The sequence below is a fragment of the Mercenaria mercenaria genome, chromosome 2 (genome assembly GCF_021730395.1).
Source record: "Mercenaria mercenaria strain notata chromosome 2, MADL_Memer_1, whole genome shotgun sequence".
NCBI classification, from domain to species: domain Eukaryota; kingdom Metazoa; phylum Mollusca; class Bivalvia; order Venerida; family Veneridae; genus Mercenaria; species Mercenaria mercenaria.
In genome coordinates this window covers 35,965,624-35,990,087 of record NC_069362.1, presented here as the reverse complement: position 1 = coordinate 35,990,087, position 24,464 = coordinate 35,965,624, and the positions used below count along the sequence as shown (strand labels likewise).

General features: G+C 37.1%; 1 protein-coding gene across 3 annotated transcripts in view; it reads left to right on the top strand.

Annotated features, from left to right (window-relative positions):
* Positions 1–5,254: 5,254 nt before the first annotated feature.
* Positions 5,255–24,464, top strand: part of LOC123562109 (E3 ubiquitin-protein ligase SMURF2-like) — an 84,293-nt gene continuing 65,083 nt past the window's right edge. For all 3 annotated transcript variants that reach the window (XM_053535081.1, XM_053535075.1, XM_053535068.1), the window contains exon 1: positions 5,255–5,375. In XM_053535081.1, the coding sequence (XP_053391056.1) occupies positions 5,270–5,375 (106 nt within the window). In that variant the 5' untranslated portion in view covers positions 5,255–5,269. The remainder of the gene's footprint in view (positions 5,376–24,464) is intronic.

Here is a 24,464-nt window from a genome sequence, read left to right as displayed (position 1 = left end):
TACGGCAGTTCAGACGTCCGCGGAATCGTTTTTTTATCCACAGCGCCCAGGCAATTCATTTGCAGAAATTGGCCGTATTTGAAGTACTTTTTGATAAAAGCAAGAAATATTATACAATTGATGCATAAGATCATGCGCTCGTTAAGTTTACCGACTTTACCGATGATTAAAAATTTTCAAAATGGCGGCGTCTTACAATATTATTGATTAACTACAGTGGGATATTAACGCTACAATTGGCTGAAGTTTGACAGGCAAGTAGGCGGCGTTGACCATGGATTTATCGGTAATTTAATCTAGAATATGCATCAAGTTTTACAACTTTAAGTAAACAGATTACAACACTCTGAAAAACTCGGTGATTCAGATTTCGCCCGGTCTGTTTCAGGTCACATTGTAAACTAATGTTTATCAAAATTCATTTTATATTGATTAGGTCATTTGTCAATATTTCATTAACAGAAAAGTGCTATAAAACTTTGTAAAAAAAATATCCAAAATGAACTATCCAGATACTGGTACACATAATTATACAGCTTATATATTGCTTTCTTTATTTTACTTTCGAAATGTTGTCTGAGTGTTTTATACATCATGTCATGGTTTACTTGATGCATTAGGGTAAACCAGAGATATTTCCTCAAATTTTGATGTTACATATCATAAAACGTACACCGATTGTCAGCCTTTTTGAAGGAATTATGGAAAAATTGATTACAACATCGGGTGTAATTAGAATCATGAACGGACGTTCTAAACTGATTTTGAGCTCGACTATATGAAGTATGGAGAGTTATCCTACTCGACCCGGCGTCTGCGTCCTTCCCCCTTTTTACTTAGAATTTCAGGTTAAAGTTTTGGTGCACTTCCACTTATCTCAGTTATTACTTAATGGAATTGATTCAAACTTACAATAGTTGTTCCACATCATCACCCACATCATATGACACAAGGTACATAACCTTGGCACCAATTTTTCATGAATTATGCCCCATTTTTACTTAGAAATTTGTGTTAAATTTATGTTAATTTTGATGCATTTTCACTATATCTCAGTTATTACGAAATGGTTTTAATTCAGACTTAAAGTAGTTGTTCCACATCATCAGCAACATCATATGACACAAGGTGCATAACTCTTGCACCAATATTTTATGAATTATGTCCCCTTTTTGCTTAGAATTATACTTATATAGTGTTTTGATACACTTGATCTTTATCTCTCTTATTACTTAATATTTTTGACACAGACTCAAGCTATTGTGCAATATCTTCATCCACCATCGGAGCCATTAAACTTTCTAGTGACAGCTCCAGTTTCCTCAGATGTGCCCATTTTCACTATCTAGCATCGAAATAGACGAGCGCACTGTCTCCTGTGACAGCTCTTGTTACTTTCGAAATTCATCAAATTTGTGTATTTTCCCATTGAAATTAAGGCAGGGCGGACGTGACAGCTCTTATTATAAACTTTGGGAAGGGGCCTAGACTTTTTGAGAGCGGAAAAATTAGCAAACTTTTAAAAAAATTGGGAAGAATCTTTCAGATATTTACAACATAAAAAAGAAGTTTGAGTCAAACATTAAAAAAAAACTTCCTTGCATCAGAAGATTGCAGATCTTGTTTCTAGGAAGGAAGATGAAGTTGAACAATCTGACTGTGAACTTGATTCCAAAGGTTTAGGTAGAACAACTTTTTTCCAGGTTTGACTTAAACAATATAGACTATTAGTCTTAAGGGGTCATGATAGAATTTTGACAGTATAATGAAGGTTCGGGCACTGTATATTTGCGTATGGAAACTTTTAAATTACAGTCTGTTTGCGGTGAAATTGATATTGTTGAATGAAGTAACTACATATTGCTTTTTAGCTCACCTGAGCACAAAGCTATTGTGATCACTCACCATCTGTCAGTCGTCCACCCACACTTTCCTTTAAACAACATCTCCTCCTAAACCACTAAGCCAATTTTGATGAAACTTCACAGGGATGTTCCTTGGATGGTCTTCTTTAAAATTGTTCAAAGAATTGAATTCCATTCAGAACTCTGGTTGCCATGGCAACCAAAAGGAAAAACTTTAAAAATCATCTTGTCCAAAACCACAGTTCATAGGGCTTTTGTATTTGGTATGTAGCATCATCTAGTGGTCCTCTACCTAGAGTGTTCAAATTATTCCCCTAGGATCAAATATGGCCCTGCCCTGGGGGGTAACTGAGTTTACATAGACTTATATAGGAAAACTTTGAAAATCTTCTTGTCCAAAACCACAGGTCCTAGGGCTATGATATTTGGTGTGTAGCATCATCTAGTGGTCCTCTTCCAAGATTTTTCAAATTATCCCCCGGGGATAAAAAGAGGCCCCGTCCCAATGGTCCCAAGTTTTACATAGACTTGTATATGAAAAAACTTTAAAAATCTTGTTATCTAAACCACGAGACCTAGGCTTTTAATATTTGGTATGAAGTATTGGCTGGTGGTCCTTTATAAAGATTGTTCAAGTTATTACCCTTGAATAAAAAGAGGCCCCGCCCCAGGGTTCCCAATTTTACATAGACTAATATAGGAAAAAAACTTTAAAAATCTTTTTGTCTGAAACCACAAGACCCAGGCCATTGATATTTAGTATGTAGCATTGCTTTATGGTCCTCTACCAGGGTTGTTCAAATTCATACCTTGGGGTGAAAAGTGGCCCCACCCCGGGGGTCCCAAGACCCTTTACATAGACTTAAATAGGAAATTAAAAAAAAAATTGTCTGAATGTTCAAGGCCTTTGATACTTGGTATGTAGCATTTCCTGGTGGTTCTCTAACAAAAATGTTCAAATTATGCCCCTGGGGAGATAAGAGGCCCTGTCCCAGGGGTCACTACTCTTGTTATATGAGGATACAGATTTCAATACTCATCTTGAATAGCAGGGCACTATTCAATCTTAATCGTGGCCTTCTTACCTACTGTCTTGTTAGCTCATCTGTCACAAAGTGACAAGGTGAGCTTTGTGATCGTGCAGTGTCCGTCGTCCGTCCGTGCGTACGTGCGTCCGTGCGTCCGTAAACTTTTGCTTGTGACCACTCTAGAGGCCACATTTTTTGTGGGATCTTTATGAAAGTTGGTCAGAATGTTCATCTTGATGATATCTAGGTCAAGTTCGAAACTGGGTCACGTGCCTTCAAAAACTAGGTCAGTAGGTCAAATAATAGAAAAACCTTGTGACCTCTCTAGAGGCCATATTTTTCATGGGACTTGTATGAAAGTTGGTCTGAATGTTCATCTTGATGATATCTAGGTCAAGTTCGAAACTGGGTCACGTGCGTTCAAAAACTAGGTCAGTAGGTCTAAAAATAGAAAAACCTTGTGACTTCTCTAGAGGCCATATATTTCATGAGATCTTCATGAAAATTGGTCAGAATGTTCACCTTGATGATATCTAGTTCAAGTTCGAAAGTGGGTCACGTGCCTTCAAAAACTAGGTCAGTAGGTCAGATAATAGAAAAACGTTGTGACCTCTCTAGAGGCCATATTTTTCATGGGATCTATATGAAAGTTGGTCTGAATGTTCATCTTGATGACATCTAGGTCAGGTTCGAAAGTGGTTCAAGTGCCTTCAAAAACTAGGTCAGTAGGTCAAATAATAGAAAAACCTTATGACCTCTCTAAAGGCCATACTTTTCATGGAATCTGTATGAAAGTTGGTCTGAATGTTCATCTTGATGATATCTAGGTCAAGTTCGAAACAGGGTCATGTGCGATCAAAAACTAGGTCAGTAGGTCTAAAAATAGAAAAACCTTGTGACCTCTCTAGAGGCCATACTTGTGAATGGATCTCCATAAAAATTGGTCAGAATGTTCATCTTGATGATATCTAGGTCAAGTTTGAAAGTGGGTTACGTGCCCTTAAAAAGTAGGTCAGTAGGTCAAATAATGAAAAAACGTTGTGACCTCTCTAGAGGCCATATTTTTCTTGGGATCTGTATGAAAGTTGGTCTGAATGTTGATCTTGATGATATATAGGTCAGGTTTGAAACTGGGTCAACTGCGATCAAAAACTTGGTCAGTAGGTCTTGAAATAGAAAAACTTGTGACCTCTCTAGAGGCCATACCCTTGAATGGATCTTCATGAAAATTGGTCAGAATGTTCACCTTGATGATATCTAGGTCAAGTTTGAAATGGTCACGTCCCTTTAAAAAAAACTAGGTCAGTGGGTCAGATAATAAAAAAAACCTTGTGACCTCTCTAGAGCCATACTTTCAGGGGTCTGTATGAAAGTTGGTCTGAATGTTCATCTTGATGATATCTAGGTCAAGTTTGAAATTGGGTCAACCTGCGGTCAAAAACTAGGTCATAGTCTAAATTAGAAAAATCTTTTGACCTCTCTAGAAGCCATATTTTTCAATGGATCTTTATAAAATTTTGGTCTGAATGTTCACCTTGACAATATCTAGGTCAGTTTAGAAACGGGGTCACGTGCAGTCAAAAATTTAGGCCAGTAGGTATAAAATAGAAAAACCTTTGTGACCTCTCTAGCGGCCATATTTTTCATGAGATCTTCATGAAAATTAGTGAGAATGTTCACCTTGATGATATCTAGATAAAGTTCAAAACAGGGTCATGTACTTCGAAAACAGGTCAATGGGTCAAATAATAGAAAAACCTTGTGACCTCTCTAGAGACCATTTTTCAATGGATCTTCATGAAAATTGGTCACATTTTTATCTTGATAATATCTGGGTCAATTTCAAAACTGGGTCACATGAGCTCAAAACTAGGTCCCCTATGTAAAATTAATAGAAAAAACGACGTCATACTCAAAACTGGGTCATGTGGGAAGAGGTGAGCGATTCAGGACCATCATGGTCCTTTTGTTTTTGAAGATATGGAAATTTGGACCACTTGTAGAACTTTTGATACAGATTTGAATCATTTCGATACTCATCTTAGCAGAATTACAGCATTAAATATTTTTAACACACCAAAAAAATTTAATCGTTGAGTGGGGAATTCATTTTTTGGGATTTATTTTTCATTTGGGGAAATTTTTTTCTAAGGGAAGACACCGATTATTAGCCGCAGTTTCGTAAGAAAAGAACCCCTGTGTCTGCTGCAAATTGCTGCATACTTGAGAACAGGTTTAGGAGCAATAGGTCAAAAGAAGAGTAATTTTGGGTAAATGTGAAATGTTAAATAAGTAATTTATAAAACACAGTTAAACTGCATTTATGTCAGAGAAGGATTTGAGAAATAAGTTGAATGAGAGAGTGGTTGGAAGTCCATGATTACGTGTGATTCTCATGTTCATTTGCATAATTATACAGCTTATATTGCTTTCTTTATTACAGTGTTCTGTGCCAAGAATTTGTGCAAAAGAGACTTCTTTCGTAAGTACTTTTGTCTTTATTTGCAGTACAACTATGAGGCTTTTTTACGTAAACATAACATATGTTACATTTTGATGAGTTCCCAGTTCTGAAAATCAGAGTCTTTTAACAATAATATGCAGAAGCTTCCCCTATAGGAGAAAAAAAGGTCTGAGCTGACCAGCAGTTTTTAGGTCACCTGTCACAAAGTGACAAGGTGAGCTTTTGTGATCGCGCGGTGTCCGTCGTCCGTGCGTGCGTGCGTCAGTCCGTAAACTTTTGCTTGTGACCACTCTAGAGGTCACATTTTTCATGGGATCCTTATGAAAGTTGGTCAGAATGTTCACCTTGATGATATCTAGGTCAAGTTCGAAACTGGGTCAGGTGCCATAAAAAACTAGGTCAGTAGGTCTAAAAATAGAAAAACCTTGTGACCTCCCTAGAGGCCATATATTTCAGAAGATCTTCATGAAAATTGGTCAGAATGTTCATCTTGATGATATCTAGGTCAAGTTTGAAACTGGGTCACGTGCCTTCAAAAACTAGGTCAGTAGGTCTAAAAAAAGAAAAACCATGTGACCTCTCTAGAGGTCATATATTTCACAAGATCTTCATGAAAATTGGTCAGAACGTTCACCTTGATGATATCTAGGTCAAGTTTGAAACTGGGTCACGTGCCGTCAAAAACTAGGTCAGTAGATCAAATAATAAAAAACCTTGTGACCTCTCTAAAGGCCATATTTTTCATGGATATGTAGGGAAAATTGGTCTGAATATTCATCTTGATGATATCTAGGTCAAGTTCGAAACTGGGTCAACTGCAGTTAAAACTAGGTCATAGGTCTAAAATAGAAAACCTTGTGACCTTCTAGAGGCCATATATTTCATGAGATCTTCATGAAAATTGGTCAGAATGTTCACCTTGATGATATCAAGGTCAAGTTCGAAAGTGGGTCACATGCCGTCAAAAACTAGGTCAGTAGGTCAAATAATAGAAAAACGTTGTGACCTCTCTAGAGGCCATATTTTTCATGAGATCTGTATGAAAGTTGGTCTGAATGTTCATCTTGATGATATCTAGGTCAAGTTCGAAACAGGGTCATGTGCAATCAAAAACTAGGTCAGTAGGTCTAAAAATAGAAAAACTGTGTGACCTCTCTAGAGGCTATACTTATGAATGGATGTCCATAAAAATTGGTCAGAATGTTCATCTTGATGATATCTAGGTCAAGTTCGAAACAGGGTCATGTGCAATCAAAAACTAGGTCAGTAGGTCTAAAAATAGAAAAACTGTGTGACCTCTCTAGAGGCTATACTTATGAATGGATGTCCATAAAAATTGGTCAGAATGTTCATCTTGATGACATCTAGGTCAAGTTTGAAAGTGGGTCACGTGCCATCAGAAAGTAGGTCAGTAGGTCAAATAATGAAAAAACGTTGTGACCTCTCATCTGTATGAAAGTTGGTCTGAATGTTTATCTTGATGATATATAGGTCAAGTTTGAAACTGGGTCAACTGCAATGAAAAACTAGGTCAGTAGGTCTTGAAATAGAAAAACCTTGTGACCTCTCTAGAGGCCATACCATTGAATGGATCTTCATGAAAATTGGTCAGAATGTTCACCTTGATGACATCTAGGTCAGGTTTGAAACTGGGTCACGTGCCATAAAAAACTAGGTCAGTAGGTCAAATAATAGAAAAACCTTGTGACCTTTCTAGAGGCCATACTTTCCATGGGATCTGTATGAAAGTTGGTCTGAATGTTCATCTTGATGATATCTAGGTCAAGTTTGAAACTGGGTCAACTGTGGTCAAAAAGTAGGTCAGTAGGTCTAAAATTAGAAAAATCTTTTGACCTCTCTAAGAGGCCATATTTTTCAATAGATCTTCATGAAAATTGATCTGAATGTTCACCTTGATGATATCTAGGTCAGTTTAGAAACTGGGTCACGTGCGGTCAAAAACTAGGCCAGTAGGTATAAAAATAGAAATACCTTGTGACCTCTCTAGAGGCCATATTTTTCATGAGATATTAATGAAAATTAGTGAAATGTTCACCTTGATGATATCTAGGAAAATTTAAAAAACAGGGTCAGTCCCTTCAAAAACTAGGTCAATAGGTCAAATAGTAGAAAAACCTGTGACCTTTCTAAGCCCATGTTTTTCAATTTGATCTTCATGAAAATTGGTCAGAATTTTTATCTTGATAATATCTAGGTCAAGTTCAAAACTGGGTCACATGAGCTCAAAAAACTAGGTCACTATGTCAAATAATAGAACAAGAGATCACAGAGTGATCTTGGCGCCCCCCAAATGTGCCATTTTGAGTTTTCCCAAATTTCAAGACTTACTGACTAGCTCAAGGTCAAATTTCTTTCCGTAACCACACTGTGCATGGTCCAAATTCGAAAGCTGTAGCCAGAGTAATTTTGAAAGTAGGTCACTAGATTAATTTCAAGGACAAAGTTCTTTGTACACAAAACTTTGCATGTGCAACAAGTTTGAAGGCTGTAGTTTGAAAAATTTTGGGAAAAGTAGGTCATAGGTCAATTTTAAAGGTCAAAGTTTATTTCGGTACACAAAACTATGCAAGTGGTCCATTTGAAGGCTGAAAGCTTGAGAAAGGTAAAAGGGTTGGTCACTAGGTCAAAATCAAGGTCAAATAACACTTCAGAACACAAATCTATGCATGTGGTCCAAATTTAAAGCCTGTACCTTCAAAAATGTGAAAGTAGGTCAATGTCAAGGTCAAGTTTGTTTCGTTACACACTCCTATGCATGTGGTCTAAATTTGAAGCCTGTAGCTACAGAAATGTGAAAGTAGGTCACTAGGTCAATCTTAAGGTCAAAGTTCATTTCGGTACAAAAAAAACTATGCAATTGTCCAAATTGAAGGCTGTAGCTTGAGAAATGTGAAAGTAGGTCACTGGGTCAAAATCAAGGTAAAATTTTTATTTCGGAACACAGAACTATGCATGTGGTCCAAATTTGAAGCCTGTACCTTCAAAAATGTAAAGTAGGTCACTAGGTCAATGTCAAGGTCAAAGTTTTTTTCAGTGCACAAAACTATGCACGTGGTCCAAATTTGAAGGCTGTAGTTTGAGAAATGTGAAAGAGGTCACTAGGTCAAAATCAAGGTCAAATTTCATTTCAGAACATGAAACTATGCATGTGGTCCAAATTTGAAGCCTGTACCTTCAAAAATGTGAAAGTAGGTCACTAGGTCAATTTTCAAGGTCAAAGGTTTTTTTTCAGTGCAAAAAAACTATGCACGTGGTCCAAATTTGAAGGCTGTAGCTACAGAATGTGAAAGTAGGTCACTGGTCAAAATCAAGGTCAACTCATGTAAAGGTTCATCTTGCCACTCAAAACCATACATGTGGTCCAAATCTGATTTTGTAGGTTATTAACAAGAAGATTTTAAAAGCTTTTCCCTATACAAGTCTATATGAACCATGTGACCCCCAGGGCGGGGCAATTTTGACCCTAAGGGGATAATTTGAACAAACTTGGTAGAGAACCACTACATTAAAAATGCCAAAGCCCTAGTCTTTGTGGTTTGGACCAGAAAATTTTAAAATTTTTTTCCCTATATAAGTCTATGTAAACCATGTGCCCCAGGGCGGGGTCATATTTGACCCTAGGGGGATATTTTAAAACAATCTTAGCAAAGACCACAAAATGATGTCACAAAAAAAAATTTACAAAGCCCAAAGGCCCTGTGGTTTTGAAAAAAGAGGTTTTTAAAAGTTTTTCCCTTTTACAAGCATTAAACCATGTGACCCCCGGGGGGGGCCATATTAGCCCCAAGGGAAAAAATTTGAATCATCTTGGTAGAGGCCACTAGATGATGCTTCATACCAAATATCAAAGCCCTAGGCTCTGGGGTTTTTGGGACCAAGAATATTTTCAAAGTTTTTCCCTATATAAATTTATTTTAAATTATAGAAATAAACAAAGGGCCCATAACTCATTCAAAAATTGTTGAACCAGTCTGATTTTCAGGGGGAAAACAACTAGGGTACCAATACATCATTCTGACAAATTTTGGGTCAAAATCCCCTGGTAGTTTCTGGGAGATGCGGTAACGAGAAATTGTTAAGGGAAGGACGGACGAATGACGGACGGACGGACGGACGGAAGGACGACGGACCACGGACGCAGAGTGATTTGAATAGCCCACCATCTGATGATGGTGGGCTAAAAAACGACGTCATACCCAAAACTGGGTCATGTGGGAAGAGGTGAGCGATTCAGGACCATCATGGTCCTCTTGTTCCATTGAGTTCCCATACTTAAATTACTAGTACACATGCAATGTAAAATGCACACATCAAACCAAGAAAATATTGCCAGCTGTACATGTCCCTCGTCTGAAAATAAGCAGTAAAGATGAGGAAGTTTCCAGTGAATTGTTGCAATTACATTACAAACCAGAGGTTCCTCTATACAAATTAATTAGACACTTTGCCCATTGACTACTTAGTATGATATGATTTCACTGCCATATTGAATTAGAGACTTACCCTAAGCCTTCTTTACACAAGGGAAACAATCTGTTTATACAGTGAAATTGTTGAATGTACACCGTTTGTTAATCCTAAACCTGTCCATGTTATATCAGTGCAAAGGAAAAGTACCGTAACCTATCTATGTTAAATGCTATGCATGATAACACAGTCCTGCATCTATCAGTCCAGAAATTGATTTCTTTCATTTTTTCATATTTCTAGCTATTTTCGCCATACTTTGTCACATATATATGGGTAGTAGAGATTGTTCCCTTTCCAGCAATAGCCTTTTCAATATATTTTGCCTTGTGAAATCCTGTTGGTTTTGAATTTTTAGCTCACCTGTCACATAGTGACAAGGTGAGCTTTTGTGATCACGCAGCGTCCGTCATCCGTGCGTCCGTCCGTAAACTTTTGCTTGTGACCACTCTAGAGGTCACATTTTTTGTGGGATCTTTATGAAAGTTGGTCAGAATGTTCATCTTGATGATATCTAGGTCAGGTTCGAAACTGGGTCACGTGCCTTCAGAAACTAGGTCAGTAGGTTTAAAAATAGAAAAACCTTGTGACCTCTCTAGAGGCCATATATTTCACAAGAACTTCATGAAAATTGGTCAGAATGTTCACCTTGATGATATCTAAGTCAAGTTCGAAACTGGGTCACGTGCCTTCAAAAACTAGGTCAGTAGGTCTAAAAATAGAAAAACCTTGTGACCTCTCTAGAGGCCATATATTTCAGAAGATCTTCATGAAAATTGGTCAGAACGTTCACCTTGATGATATCTAGGTCAAGTTTGAAACTGGGTCACGTGCTGTCAAAAACTAGGTCAGTAGGTCAAATAATAGAAAAACCTTGTGACCTCTCTAAGGCCATATTTTTCATGGGATCTGTATGAAAGTTGGTCTGAATGTTCATCTTGATGATATCTAGGTCAAGTTCGAAAGTGGGTCATGTGCGGTCAAAAACTAGGTCAGTAGGTCTAAAAATAGAATAACCTTATGACCTCTCTAGAGGCCATATATTTCACAAGATCTTCATGAAAATTGGTCAGAATGTTCACCTTGATGATATCTAGGTCAAGTTTGAAACTGGGTCACGTGCTGTCAAAAACTAGGTCAGTAGGTCAGATAATAGAAAAACCTTGTGACCTCTCTAGAGGCCATATTTTTCATGGGATCTGATGAAAGTTGGTCTGAATGTTCATCTTGATGATATCTAGGTCAAGTTCGAAAGTGGGTCATGTGCGGTCAAAAACTAGGTCAGTAGGTCTAAAAATAGAATAACCTTATGACCATTTTAGAGGCCATATATTTCACAAGATCTTCATGAAAATTGGTCAGAATGTTCACCTTGATGATATCTAGGTCAAGTTCGAAACTGGGTCACGTGCCTTCAAAAACTAGGTCAGTAGGTCAAATAATAGAAAAACCTTGTGACCTCTCTAAAGGCCATATTTTTCAATAGATCTGTATGAAAGTTGGTCTGAATGTTCATCTTGATGATATCTAGGTCAAGTTCGAAAGTGGGTCACGTGCTGTCAAAAACTAGGTCAGTAGGTCTGAAAATAGAAAAACCTTGTGACCTCTCTAGAGGCCATATATTTCATGAGATCTTCATGAAAATTGGTCAGAATGTTCTCCTTGATGATATCAAGGTCAAGGTTTAAACTGGGTCACGTGCCATCAAAAACTAGGTCAGTAGGTCAAATAATAGAAAAACCTTGTGACCTCTCTAGAGGCCATATTTTTCATGGGTCTGTATGAAAGTTGGTTGATTGTTCATCTTGATGATATCTAGGTCAAGTTCGAAACCGGTCACGTGCGGTCAAAAACTAGGCCCAGTAGGTCTAAAAATAGAAAACCTTGTGACTTTTCTAGAGGCCATACGTGTGAATGGATCTTCATAAAAATTGGTCAGAATGTTCATCTTGATGATATCTAGGTCAAGTTTGAAAGTGGGTCACGTGTCTTCAAAATGTAGGTCAATAGGTCAAATAATGAAAAAACCTTGTGACCTCTCTAGACGTCAAATTTTTCATGGGATCTGTATGAAAGTTGGTCTGAATGTTTATCTTGTTTGGAATATAGGCCCAAGTTTTGAAACTGGGTCAACTGCGATCAAAACACTAGGTCAGTAGGTCTTAAAATAGAAAAACATTGTGACCTCTCTAGAGGCCATACCATTGAATGGATCTTCATGAAAATTGGTCAGAATGTTCACCTTGATGATATCTAGGTCAGGTTTGAAACTAGGTCACGTGCCTTCAAAAACTAGGTCAGTAGGTCAAGTAATAAAAAAACCTTGTGACCTCTCTAGGGCCATACTTTTAACGGGATCTGTATGAAATTTGGTCTGAATGTTCATCTGATGATATCTAATTCAGATTTTGGAAACTGGGTCCAACTGCGGTCCAAAAAACTAGGTCAGTAGGTCTAAAATTAGAAAAATCTTTTGACCTCTTTAGAGGCCATATTTTGAATAGATTTTCCCATGAAATTGGTCAGAATTTTATCTTGTTGATATCTAAGTCAAGTTCAAAACGGGGGTCCATGAGCTCAAAAACTAGGTTACTTTGTCAAATAATAGAAAAAACGACGTCATACTCAAAACTGGGTCATGTGGGAACAGGTGAGCGATTCAGGACCATCATGGTCCTCTTTTTCAACAAAATCATCTGTTTGTTAAGGTTTCGATGAAGGCCTTGAGAAACAAAAACCAAACAACACCAAATCATAGAAAGAAAGAGTTGTTTGACATGAAAATTGAACAGCATGTAAAACATGTATATTACTTTACGAAACAAGTGTCAGTATACTGATATAAACTTTGAATTCCGAAAAGGGCTGCCTAAAGGGGTTCCACTTCCGACAGTTAAACCCCTTTTAAAAACTCACCTTTTTCAAAAAACAGTTACACATGTTCGTTTTGATGCATTTGCAATAGCGTGCGAGTGGTGAAATTTCGCATAACAAGTTGGAACACCAGTTTTTCAGCAATTGTTTATCTTTATTTCTTTACAAATGACATTCTTTTTCAAAGGGAGACAACTGTTTCCCAAATATTTAAGTAAAATGGCATTTATTTTCAAGGGAAACAACTTTTTCCGATTATTTTAAGTAATCTTTGAGAAAAAGTTGTCTCCCTTTAAAAATGAATGCCATTTGTAAAGAAAAAAAGATAAAAAATTTTGCTGAAAACTATGTTCCACCTTGTTCGTGAAATTTAAACACTCGCACGCTTTTGCAAATGCATCAAAACAAACATGTGTAACAGTTCTTTGAAAATGATGATTTTTTTAAAGGCGTTTAAACTGTCCGGAAGTGGAGCCTCTTTAGGCAGCCCTTTTCCGGAATTAAATGTTTATATCAGTATACTGACACTTGTTTCGTAAAGTAATATACATGTTTTACATGCTGTTCAATTTTCATGTCAAACAACTCTTTCTTTATAGGATTTGGTGTTGTTTGATTTTTGTTTCTCAAGGCCTCCATCGAAACCTTAACAATTTTCACCACAGAAAATGTCACACTTTCCCCAAGGCATTAGCTTATTTGATCTTTACATAGTTTTCTCTTCAGATTGCTAATCCATGTGGCAATTATGCATGCTTTTTCCCTTCATAGAGGTAAAAAGTGCATAGTTTGCATTAGGTTCTAGGTCAATAGCCACCTAAGCCTACCATAAAGTCTTAGCAGAGTTTTTCCAAATATTTAACCCGGGATCATTGTACCCACTGACAACAAAGTTGTAAGGGGGGGTGTGTATACTGGTTTCAGGTTGTCTGTCTGTCCGTCCGTCTGTCTGTCTATCCGTAGACACAATCTTGTGCGCACCATCTTTCCTCATCCCCTTGACACAGTTTAATGAAACTTCACACAAGTGATCAGTAACAACAGTAGTTGTGCATTGGGCATGTTAGGTTCTTTCAGAAAAAAAAAATTGCAGAGTTACGGGACTTTGTTTTTTGTTACTATACTATATACATAGACACAATCTTGTGCGCACCATCTCTCCTCATCCCCTTGACACAATTTAATGAAACTTCACACAAGTGATCAGTAACAACAGTAGATGTGCATGGGGCATGTTAGGTTCTTTCAACAACAAAAATTGCAGAGTTATGGGACTTTGTTCCTTGTTAACATCAGTGTTCATGAAAGACCCTGAATATTCACAGGACAGTCGGTCTGGTAAATATGATTTTTTTACAGGACCGGATAATATTTTACAAGACCGAATTCTTTTTAATAAATTTGGTATCTGATCTTTAAAACTGGTATTTATACATAGTCTGTATTGACAACATTACACGAATCTACATCCTTTTAGTTTATTTCCACATATTAATTGAAACAGATTTCAGACATTAAGTTTTCAGGCGGTGAAAAGTCTCCCTGTACTTGGATTCAGTGTTGTTATATTTTCTGGTCCTTTTGGACCATGGAGTCATTCAACATACGTGTAATAGATTTAGAGTCCCGCTTAAGCCGTTGCTAGGGGGCATGAGAGATGTTGCACATTTCATTACCTCTCGTGAACAGACTCTGTCAAAACGTGTCTGCTGTTATTCTTCTTGGTTGCATTCTTTGCTTCCGAAGGATCTTTTTACAAATTTTATTCTGTATTCATTGGCTTTATCATCGCTGTCTTTTCTTCCACAAATCTATTGTTTGCACCAAGTCACGTTGATGTTGACATATGGATGAAGAGAAAGATGACCTCGGAATTTCTGGAAATTCCCGTCTGGTTCCCGCATACATAAATCGAGTACCATCCACGATTAGTAAGCATCCAATGATAACGCGCGTTCTTAGAATTGTCGTGACGCTGGAGGGGTTTTCCAGTGTTTCTATTTTAAGTACCAATGAAACAAGCGCTTACTAAAATATAGTTTGACATCAATTTCTCGGGATTCCATGTTACAATTTAATGGTGAAAGTCAAACTTTCGCGAAATCGCGGAGAACTTTCTTCTTATTTTATCATATTGACCTGCAATTTTTATCGGACACTTTGTCTTGTGAACTTGATATATCACGCCGGACCGGATCAAAATTTACCGGAAATGTCCGACGGACAAACGACTTTCGCGATCTCTGATTATACTATGTACATACAGTCTGCATATGCAATCTTGTGTGCGCCTAATCTTCCGAACCTTTGCACACAATTTAATGAAACTTCACATAAGTGATCAGTACCAACCCTAGTTGTGCATGGTGCATGTCTTGTTCTTTTAGATAAATATTCTGCATAGTTATGGGACTTCGTTTTTTAGCTCGACTATTCATAGAATAGTGAGCTATTGCACTCGCCCATGCGCCCGGGGTCGGCGTCCCGCGTCCGCGTCCGCTCCCGATTTTGGTTAAGGTTTTGTATGTAAGCTGGTATCTCAGTAACCACTTTGGGGAAAGGATTGAAACTTCACACACTTATTCACTGTGAGAACTGATCTACATTGCACAGGTTCCATAACTCTATTTTGCTTTTTACAAAATTATGCCCCTTTTCGACTTAGAAATTTTGGTTAGGTTTTGTATGTAAGCTGGTATCTCGTAGTTACTAATGGGAATGGATTGAAACTTCACATACTTCTTCACTATCATGATTGACATGCACTAAGCAAGTCCCATAACTCTACTCTCTTTTTTTTCAAATTATGCCCTTTTTCGACTTAGCAGTTTTTGGTTAAATTTTTTTATGTAATCTGATATTCAGTTCACTAATTGATGGATTGAAACTTCCACACTTGTTCACTGTCATGATCTAACATGCACTGTGAAGGTCCATAACTTTTACTTTGCATTTTTACAAATTATCGCCCTTTGACTTAGCCTTTTTTTTTTAGTTTTTGTATGTAGTGGTATTCAGTATCCACAATTGAAAGGTTTTTAAACTTCACAACTTGTTCGCTGTCATGATATGTTTTAGTACAGAGGTTCAATACTTACTTTGCATTTTAAAAATTATGCCCCTTTTTCAATTGTATTCATTTTAATTGACGCTGTTTATGTCGGGTTGCTGTCCTGCAGTCTTGTTGTTTACTATACTGTTTTACATACATCTATATACATAAGTCACATATTATGCTCTTGTGTGCGTTCAATTGCAGTGTCTGTGTCGTGCATGTGGGGGGTGCATTCATCACCTTAAGTGATAGCTCTAGTTTTTTTCCAGCTCAAATAACTCCTTTTCGGAAAGTGATATTTTAATATTTTTATCAGTCTAGGTACTTTTATGCAGTTAAATACACATATATCTAAAATAGATTAGTTCCTACTTGAAGTTTGTATTTTTAGTTTCACTGCCTACATCATGATATTATTTATGATGTAAACCAATGTACAGGTACTTATACAGCACATAATTTCTGGGTCTATTGACAAAGTGCTATTACAGCACTCACACATCTATGTTTAACATTGAATAGCAGGGACATTGGTGTCCTCTGAATTTACACATTGCTAGTTTTAGTTTGTTTTTACAGTGAGCTGTTCATAGTTTGTTAAATTTGTGCATTTTGCATTTTCTTTAAAGAGGAAAACATTATATTTGAGGAAGTTTATTTTCCAGTGACTGCACTTAATTGCCTAACTGTTTTTCTGTATATGTTCTGGTAATTACACAACCATAATCCATTTCTTTTGAATGATATGTATCAAATGAATTTCATTTGAAGCGCTTATAACTTGGGGTATAACCTTTAAATCTTCTGCCACAAGTGGTGTGGGGTTATAGGAATGGTCTCCGTCTTCCGCAGGGTTTTTTTCTAGCTAATTTTGGAACATAGCCTCTACCCCAAAATTGTAATTTTGACGCGTAAATTTTTTCAATTGGAAATGATTAGTCCTGGATTTAGTAAGGTGTTTTAAGCACTTGTCATACATTTGTTTCAATTGTACAACCTCTTTAACATACTTCCATTACAAAATTGTCTACAATTTGGTCAAAATTTGTATAATTTTGATGAATTTTTTTTTTCAGAGAGTAGATTGGGAATTTTGGCACTCATTTTTTTAAAATAATAATACTTTTTGGCATTCGGAATATGCCGATAGTATAAAAGGCTGAAAAAACCCTGTTCTGTCCCTTTTGTCTGTCCTAACCTTTTGTGTTGCTCTGTTTCTCCTAACCCTTGAAGGATTTTCATAAACTTGGATCAGTTGATCACCTCATCAGACATGTGCAGAACACGTGGTCGCTCAGGTCAAGGTCACAACGCAGGTCAGAGTTTGAGCTTCTTTTTTTGTCGCTTGTATCTCTAACCCTTGAAGGTTTTCATGAAACTGTGGGAATTATCACCTCATCAAGAATGTGCAGAAATCATGAGGTAGCCATGTTGGGTCAGGATCAGGTCCATTTGAGGTCAAAGGTTTGAGCTTCAATTCTGTGTCTGCTCTGTTCTCTAACCTCTTGAAGGATTTTCATGATGTTTAGTTAACGATCACTCCCCAAGATGATGTGCAAAACTGTGTGTCAGCTGTTTGATCAAGGCCAAAGTTACAAGTAGGTCAAAGTTTAACTTACATTTTGAGCTGCTCTTTATCTCTTTAACCCCTTGATGTATTTTCAAATTAATTGGTTTACTCATACATAGACAATAAAATACTGGGACTCCGTTATAACGCTGTCATCGGGGTCCAAGGTTCGAGACCCCGGGTTTTAGAGGGGTTTTAAATTTTATAACGTTGATCGTTCAGCGTTATGCAATACCCACCCAATGTTAATGTATAAGACGTCATGGACCGCTGTTTAAGTTATAAAATTAGAATGTTAAAGGACATTTTTACTTAAATGTACTGGAAAATACCCTCAAATGAATTAACCCCATCTTCCATTTGGCGTGATTCTAAAAGAAGTTGGAAGTGTATCCCGGAGTAAAATCATATAATTCTGTGTGGGGAGTGCCGGCGTGGGTACATATGAAATGCATTTGCCCCAGGGGGGGGTTTAATTCTAAAAGTGAAAAGCGGCCGTCTTAAAACCCCAATTTTTTTGAATACCCTGGAAGAAATCGATAAAGTAGAAGTTGTAAATTTACCCGTTGTTTAAATACGATATTAAAAGGGGAAAATTCCCAAAAGGCTTCAGTGATTTTATCTCAACTGAGAATAGTGTATGATTTTGAAAACCTCATGTTAAAACAAAAAACTGGGCCTTTTTTTTACACCAATGTTCAGCATCCACTTAATGGGGCCTTAACTTGAATAGGAGACCCCAAAGTGCAACAATTAATTTTGACCGGTTTTCTAATTGCCTAATTTTTCATGCTACATGTTGCAAACTTTAACAAGGCAAACCAAAAAGTAAGCTGCAGACAATTAATGATTTTTGTCCAGTTTCATGGAATAAAGTACAGGTACCCTGTAGTTTAACGTGGTTTTGATCAAATTTAAATTACATTGCGGACTTTTTTTTTTTTTACCCCCCGAAATTCCCGGGCCCAAGAGCTCCGCGTATAATGAATACCGGGTATATCGAGCAGTGTTACAACGGGTTTCGAGGTTACTAACAAGGTCAATGCTTCTAAACCCAAACCCAAACCCTTTCAACTATCCTACGCGTCGGGAATATAGCTGTCTTCAGACTGCCCCCCCCGTATTCTTTATAATTAGGTGTGTGAGATAAATCGAGGGACTGTGGGGTTTTACTGACATTTGTTCATCTTAACTTTATTACAACCAAATGGCATTGTTAGAATTTTTAACAGTGTGTGCTTAATCAGGTTTAAGGGCCCTAAATTTCCTAAAAAAAATTTTAATTTTTTAGGCTCCTAAATTTCCTAGAAAACACTCATAAGGACCAGATCCTAAAAAAGCCCTTTTTTTTGCTCATCTGGTTTTTTTGAAAAAAAAAGATGGTTTTTCTCATTTTTGCCGGGAAAATTTATGTTTAGGGCAGCTTTTCTCCTAAACCCAATCAAAAGGGATTGCTTTGAATTGCAACACTTGTTCCCATCAATAGCTCCCTGTACAGCAAGAAACATAACCTCCATCATGCTTTTTGCAAGAATTATGGCCCTTTGGGCTTGGAAATACAGATCTTGGTTAAGTTTTATGTTTTAGGTCAACTTTTCTCCTAAACTATCAAGCTATTGTTTGAAATTTGCAACAGTTTTTCACAACCATTAAGCTGCTCTGTAATTAAGAAACTTAACTCTGTCCTGCTTTTTGAAAGAATTATTTCCCCCTTTTGACTTGAAAATCAGATTATTAGTTATTAATAAGTTTTATGTTTAGGGTCCGCTTTTAAAAAACTATCAAAGCTATTGCTTTAAAACTTGGCAACACTGTTCACCTTATAGCGACCCTGTACAGCAAGAAACATAAACCTGTCCTGCTTTTTGCAAGAATTATGGCCCTTTTTATGCCCCCGAAGGGAGGCATATAGTTTTTGAACCGTCTGTCGGTCTGTCGGTTTCAGTTGTCGGTTCTGTTTGGCTGTCCGCAATTTTTCGTGTCGGGTCCCATTTTTGTCATCGATTGATGGGATTTTTTAATAACTTGGCAGAATGTGTACCACAGTAAGACGCATGCAAATGCGCAAACCCAGGTCGTAGCTCAAAGGTCAAGGTCAAACTAGACTTTTAAGGATAGGCTTGAATTGGCGTGTCCCCGTCATAACTTTGTCATCGAAGGATGGATTTTCAAATACCTTGGGTGAATGTACCACAGTAAGACCAACGTGCAGTGCGCAAGACCCAGGTCGTAGTCAAGGTCCAAGGTCACACTAAAACGTTAAAGATAGTGCATTGATTGGGTGTCGGTCCATACTTTGTCATCAGGGATGTTTTCAAATAAAAATTTGGCATGAAAGTGTACCACAGTAAGACGACGTGCAGTGCTCAAGACCAGGCCCAGCTCAAAGGTCAAGGTCACACTTAACTTAAAGGATAGTGCATTGATTGCGTGTCGGTCCATATCTTTGTCATACGATGGGTGGATTTCAAATTACTTGGCATAAATGTGTACCACAGTAAGACACGTGTCATTCGCAAGACCCGGTTCGTAGCTCTAAGGTCAAGGTCACACTAGATTTAAAGGAATGTGCCTTGATGGGCGTGTCCGGTCCAATTCTTTGTCAATCGAGGGATGGGTTTTTAAATAACTTGGCATGAATGTGTACCACAATAAGCGGACGTGTTACACCCAAGACCCAGGTCCGTTGCTCAAAGGTCAAGGTCACACTAGAGTTAAAGATCATTTTTTCATGATAGTGCTTTGATGGCCAGTCCGGTCCATATTCTTTGTCATTTTGCCTTTGGTTTTTAAAATAACTATGCATGAATGTGTGACACAGTAGATGATGGTCTCACACAAGACCAATCCGTAGGTAAGTCCTAACTCTACATCGGCCATAACTATTCATTCAAAGTGCCATCGGGGGCATGTGTCATCCTACCGAGACAGCTCTTGTTGGACTTAGAAAATGTCAGGTTTATTGGTTAAGTTTTATGTTTAGGTAAATTTTTCTCCTAAACTTTCAAAGCAAACTTGCAACTGTTGTTCACCATTAGAAGCTGACTCTGTACATCAAGAAACATAACTCCATCCTGCTTTTTGCAAGAATTTTGGCCCTTTTTAGACTTAGAAAATCATGGGTAGGACAATTTTTCTATTATACAAAAAAATCAGATGAGCGTCAGCACCCGCAGGGCGCTGCTCTTGCTCTTTTAAAATTGTCCTTAATTTTTAGCTCATTTGAGCACGAGGTGCTCAAGGTGAGCTTTTGTGATCGCCTTGTGTCCGTCGTCCATGGTCAACAATTTGACTGTTAACACTCTAGAGGTCACAATTTTGACCCAATCTTACTGAAACTTGGTCAGAATGTTACCCTCAATAAAATCTCGGACGAGTTTGATATTGGGTCATCTGGGGTCAAAAACTAGGTCACCAGGTCAAATTAGAGGAAAAGCTTGTTAAAACTCTAGAGGTCACAATTTTGGCCCAATCTTAATGAATCTTAGCCAGAATGTTACCCTCAATAAAATCTTGGATAAGTTTAATATTGGGTCATCTGGGGTTAAAAACTAGGTCACCAGGTCAAATCAAAGGAAAATCTAGTTAGCACTCTAGAGGCCACATTTTTGACCGTATCTTAATGAAACTTGGTCAGAATGTTAATCTCGATGATCTATAGGTCACGTTCAAATCTGGGTCAGGTGGAATCAAAAACTAGGTCACCAGGTCAAATCAAAGGAAAAGCTTGTTAACACTCTAGAAGCCACATTTATGACTGTATCTTCATGAAACTTAGAATGTTAATCTTGATGATGTTTATGTCAAGTTCAAATCTTGGTCATTTGGGGTCAAAAACGAGGTCACCCGGTCAAATCAAAGAAAAAGTTAGTTAACACTTTAGAGGCCACATTTATGACCATATCTTAATGAAACTATTTTGATGATATTTAGGTCAGTAGGTCAGGTGAGCGACACAGGGCCTTCATGGCCCTCTTGTTTGTAATGTCTGTCTGAACTTTGAAATTTTTTTTTTCACAAAGTCATGCATATAATGATCCAGTTAACTAATGAAGTTAATATTCTTTAAGATTCATTTACAGAGGATGTTTATATCGGTTTCCATGAGTTCCTAGGCTACAGCTTCATGAAGCATAGTTATGCTCTAATTTGTTTCACTCAAACAAGCGTAAATTATTTATAACCTACAAGCATACACCTTTAAAAAAACAACAAACAACAGTATATATTTAGGCCTGATTTTACCAGGGAGCCTTTATTTTTGGTATAAATAGCCCAAATTTTTTGCAAAAATAGCCATTATTTTAGCCCTAATTTTTTTGGCCAAATAGTGTTGAAAGCCTGTGCTTTCAGTTTTGACATTAAGATGAAAATAAACAGCATGAAGACAGGCTTACTGAATTTTTATCATTCTTTGTAAGAAGATGATTTATATAAACACAAAATTGTAATTGTACCTAAAAGTAATAAATCTCGAACTTGTACTGGGTTTTTACCTCACCTGAGCACAAAGTGCTCAAGGTGGGCTTTTGTGGTCGCCCTGTGTCCGTCGTCGTCAACAATTTGACTGTTAACACTCTAGAGGTCACAATTTTGGCCCAATCTTAATGAAACTTGGTCAGAATGTTACCCTTAATAAAGTCTTGGTTGAGTTCGATATTGGGTCATCTAGGTTCAAAAACTAGGTCACCAGGTCAAATCAAAGGAAAAGCTTGTTAACACTCTAGAGGTCACAATTTTGGTCCAATCTTGATTAAAATTGGTCAGAATGTTACTCTCAATAAAATCTTGGATGAATTCGATATTGGGTCATCTGGGTTCAAGAAGTAGGTCACTAGGTCAAATCAAAGGAAAAGCTTGTTAACACTCTAGAGGCCACATTTATAGATGTATCTTCATGAAACTTGGTCAGGATGTTAACCTTGATAATCTTTAGGTCAAGTTCGACCCTGGATCATGTGGGGTCAAAAACTAGGTCACCAGATCAAATCAAAGAAAAATCTCGTTAACAGTCTAGAGGCCACATTTATGACCATATCTTAATGAAACTTGTTCAGAATGTTAATCTTGATGATCTTTAGGCCAAATTCAAATCTGGGTCATGTGGGGTCAAAAACTAGGTTACCAGGTCAAAGCAAAGGAAAAGCTACTTAATGCTCTAGAGGCCACATTTATGACCATATCTTAATGAAACCTGGCCAGAATGTTAATCTTGAAGATCTTTAGGTCAATTTCAAATCTGGACCAGGTGGGGTTAAAAACTAGGTCACCAAGTCAAATCAAAGGAAAAATTTGTTAAGACTCCAGAGGCCACATTTATGATATGATCTCTATGAAACTTGGTCAGAATGTTCATCTTGATGATCTTTAGGTCAAGTTCAAATCTAGGACAGGTGGGGTCAAAAACTAGGTCACCAGGTCAAATCAAAGGTGAAGCTTGTTGACAATCTAGAGACCTAATTTTAAGTTTGAAACTCATGAGAGTTGATCAGAATGTCTGTCTTGTTGACCTCTGGGTCAGATTCGAATCTGGGTCATGTGGTATCAAAAACTAGGTCACATTTATGACTGTTTCTTTATGAAACTTGGTCAGAATGTTAAACTTGATGATCTTTCAGTCAGTTTGGAATCTTGGTCATATGGGATCAAAAACTAGGTCACCAGGTCAAATCAAAGAAAAGCTAGTTCACTCTCTAGAGACCACATTTAGGCCTAAAAAAAAATACGTTTGTTTCCTGTAACATGCTGAAAAAAATGGGGGTCGGTAGGTAGGAATTTTTTTTTTTTTTTTTTTTTTTTTTTTTTTTAGTAGGTGTCAGAACATTTCAGTGATTAGTTTCAGTGTTTAGTAACCTTATTATCGCCAATTAACTGCCTAATCAGGCCTCGACCTTAATTTTTTTCAGCAGTTGCCAGCAGGTTCACCAAATCTAGTTGACCTGCTCAGACTTTAGTGGACCTCCAATTCTATCTCATAAATTGTGATGCTGTAGACGTCATAACTTCATATGACTCAAAGAAACAGGACTTATTTCTAAAATAATTAAAAATGGAAGACTGTAGCAATCTGTTATCCCGAAAAATAATTATTTTGAAAAGTGTCCCAAAATATGGACACAATCATCCTCCTCCCGACCAGTGTTAGTGAAAAAAAAAACATCAACAATTATCGGTATTGATTCTGATGATAAACTAAGTAATTGGCCTCGTTTTCATCATCAATTAACACCCCCTCAAAGAGCTAAAAGAAGTGTGTCGGTTATTGTGGCATCTGCAGTGGAGATCAAAGCGGTATAGTTTCCCCGAGATTGTCATTGCATTACGTCATGTTTTCGCGCCATGTGACACATCACTGTCTGATCGTACTTTCTCGATTCCTTTAATTGTTGAGAAGAAATCAGTAAAAAAGTTTTTTCTTTAATTTTTTAAAAGCGAATGTGCAATATTCAAAATAAACTGACATGTAAATGTGTCAGACCGTAACGATGATGACCTATTTGCCCTCAAGAAATTTACATTATTGTTTGAGAAGAATATCTAACAAAGTGTTGTGTCAAAAAATATGTACGAAGAATCATTTAAAACTTATTAAAAATCGCAACGACATCATACTGCTTCATTTTAAAACCACATTTCTATTTACGTTCATGAGGTCACGTAACCTATTCTGCCGTGCTAACAGAAATCTGTTTGCCAAAAAATCGTTTTACTCCATGTATTTAAATTGCTGCCGCTTTTTCATTATATAAGATTTTTTAATTGTGTTTTTTGTACATTCTGGTCAAAAGTCTGAATTTTATTACCATAGTATGTACCGTTTATTTACTTTAAAAAGGAAATAAATAATCAAGATCGCTCTGTTTGAAATTTTACAAAACATTATATGAAAATTTGATCGTTTTTAAAGAATTTTGCCTACATTCCTGTCGATATCTTATTAAAATTGTTATAGAATTCAAACTGTATTAGTTCTCAAGCGGTGTTGAAAATCTGAAGCAATTATATTAAAAAATGAATGCACTACGCGCGTTTTTTGTGTCAAAAGTAACTGCGATGTAAATTAAGTATTACGATAGGGCGCACGTGCTTGTGGAATGGAAAATTACCAGCATGACGTTTT